The sequence below is a fragment of the Penaeus vannamei genome, chromosome 3 (assembly GCF_042767895.1).
Source record: "Penaeus vannamei isolate JL-2024 chromosome 3, ASM4276789v1, whole genome shotgun sequence".
In the NCBI taxonomy this organism is placed as follows: domain Eukaryota; kingdom Metazoa; phylum Arthropoda; class Malacostraca; order Decapoda; family Penaeidae; genus Penaeus; species Penaeus vannamei.
The window spans coordinates 1437485-1439984 of NC_091551.1; the positions used below are offsets into that span (position 1 = coordinate 1437485).

Here is a 2500-nt window from a genome sequence, read left to right on the forward strand (position 1 = left end):
GCCTTCCCCCCCCCCCCTTTGTTCTACCCAAACGATCGAATCCTTTACCATCGCAGCATCCGAAGCCGTCGCCTCCTTTCCCACCCTTCCCTCCTTCGTTATTCCTGCAGACTTGAATCCTACGTCGCCATCTTCTCATCCCACACCTCTCCCTCCCTTCGCCCTCCATGCAGAATTGAATCCTACGTCGCCATCTTCTCATCCCACACCTTTCCCTCCCTTCGTTACTCCCACAGGATCGAGTCCTGCGCTGCGGGACCACCACAGCCTCCTACTTCGCCTCCATGCACCTTGAAGCCACCAAGATCCTAAGTGACATCATCCTGGAGCGAGGTCAGAGGGCGCTCGTGGGAAAGGTCAACATGATGGTCAATTGTCCGGATTATTACAGAGAATTGTCTGTCGAGGATTCGCTTAAGAAAACTGAGGAGTTTATCCTGTATGTAAGGAGCCTGAAGGTGAGGTGCCGAGGTTTGCAGTGTGTTGTATTTTGATTTATTTTTAGGGGAAGATTGTATTTATTTATTTTTTATGGGAAGATTGTATTTATTTTTATGTTTTATGGGAAGATAGTTTTTTTTATGGATAGTATTTATTTATTTTTTAGGGGAAGATAGTATTTTTTTATGGAAAGAGTATTTATTTTTTTAATAGAAAGATGTTTTTTTTTGGGGGGGAGATGGTATTTATTTATTTATTTTTTATGGAAATATAGTATTTATTTATTTTTTTTTTATGGAAAGATAGTATTTACTTTTTTTATGGAAAGATAGTATTTTTTTTCATGGAAAGATAGTATTTATTTATTTTTATGGAAAGATAGTATTTTTTTTTTTTTTTTTATTGAAAGATAAGTATTTTTTTTTTTTACGGAAAGATAGTATTTATGTATTTATTGTGGAAAGGTAGATATAGTTTTTATTCATCTTATATTCTTAACCACTCTTTCTATTGACTCGACCCCCCTTCCGATAATGATAATAGAAATATGAATAGAATATTGGTATGAATAAGAAATGATAGTGGATAATAGTAATGAAGAGGATGATGATGATAATAATAATGATAATAGTAATAATAATAATGATAATGAGAATGATAATAATGTTGATAATGATAAAACAACAAATAGAATACCAATACGCCTAAGATAATAATAATGATAATACTGAAATTAAAAAAATAAATGGAAGACTTCCCACTTACCCCCTCCCCCTCCCCCAACAGTCCCCCTTGGTCCAACCCATCGTGACGCCGAGGTTCGCCCCCACCTGCCCCAGAGACCAGCTGGAGAGACTGGGCCAGCTGGCAGCCAAGCACCAGTGCCACATCCAGAGCCACCTGTGCGAGAGCCGGGCGGAGAAAGCCTGGGTGAAGGACCTGTTCCCGGGGACGAAGAACTACGCTGAGGTGTATGACAGCACGGGACTGTTGACGGAGAAGGTGTGTGGAGGGAGGGAGAGACAGTGGCGTGCGTGTGCGTGTGTGTGTGTGTGTGTGTGCGTGTGCGTGTGCGTGTGCGTGTGTGTGTGTGTATATGTGTGTGTGTGTGTGTGTGTTTTGGCTCTGGCAAGTTTATTTGAGACAAAAGCGAAAGGCGGAAAAATGTGTGTGTGTTTGTTTGTGTTTTATTCGAAGTTTATTTGACATAAAAGCGAAAAGGGGATGATAAAGGGGAAGAGGGAGGAGGGCTAGAGGAAGGAGAGAGAGAGAGAGAGAGAGAGAGAGAGAGAGAGAGGGCGAGAGAGAGAGAGTGAGAGAGAGAGAGAGAGAGAGAGTCTGACTAGCCATCCAATCAAAATCGACAATCACCTTTCTGTCTTCTGTCGAATAACAAGAATAACAATCCACTTCTGGTCCGAACAACTCACTAACGATGATCCTTTGATCCTCTCCCCCTCCCCCCCTTCCCACCCCTCCCTACTCCTCCTTACGTCCCTCCCTTCCACCCCCCTTACCCTCTCCCCTCACTCCTCCCTTGCCCTTTCCCCTCCTCTTCTCCCTTTGCCTCCCCCTCTCCCTTTCCCTCACCCTCACCCCTCCTCCCTCCCTCTCTCCCCTTCCCCATCCTCCTCTCCTCCTTTTCCCTCCCCCACTCACCCCTCACCCTCCCTCCTCTCCCCTCACCCGCCTCACTCCCTCTCTCCCTTCCCCCTCTCCCTCACCTCTCCCACACCTCTCCCACACCTTCCCCCCTCATCCCTCCCTTCCCCCTCCCTTCCACCCTCCCCCTCTCCCCCTCCACCCCTCTCCCTCCCTCCCACCCTCTCCCTCTCCTTCTCATCCTCTCCCTCCCCCTCTCCCCTTCCCCCTCTCCTCTCCCCTTCCCCCCCTCAGACCGTGATGGCCCACTGCGTGTACCTGGACGACGACGAAGTGGCTCTCGTGAGGCGGGGTGGCACCGGCGTGGCCCACTGCCCCAACTCCAACCTGTCCCTGAGGTCGGGGATCTGCAACGTCAAGAGGCTTCTGAAGGAGGGGCTGAAGGTCGGCCTCGGGA

At 47.4% G+C, this 2500-nt stretch overlaps 1 protein-coding gene across 3 annotated transcripts in view; it reads left to right on the plus strand.

Annotated features, from left to right (window-relative positions):
- The window catches only part of LOC113805350 (guanine deaminase), a 19201-nt gene that overhangs the window by 12163 nt on the left and 4538 nt on the right, over positions 1-2500 (plus strand). For all 3 annotated transcript variants that reach the window (XM_070139569.1, XM_070139567.1, XM_070139568.1), the window contains exons 6-8: positions 237-458; positions 1228-1443; positions 2338-2500. The exon at positions 2338-2500 ends at the window's right edge or, in 2 of these variants, runs on beyond it. In XM_070139569.1, coding sequence (XP_069995670.1) covers positions 237-458; positions 1228-1443; positions 2338-2500 — 601 coding nt within the window. The remainder of the gene's footprint in view (positions 1-236; positions 459-1227; positions 1444-2337) is intronic.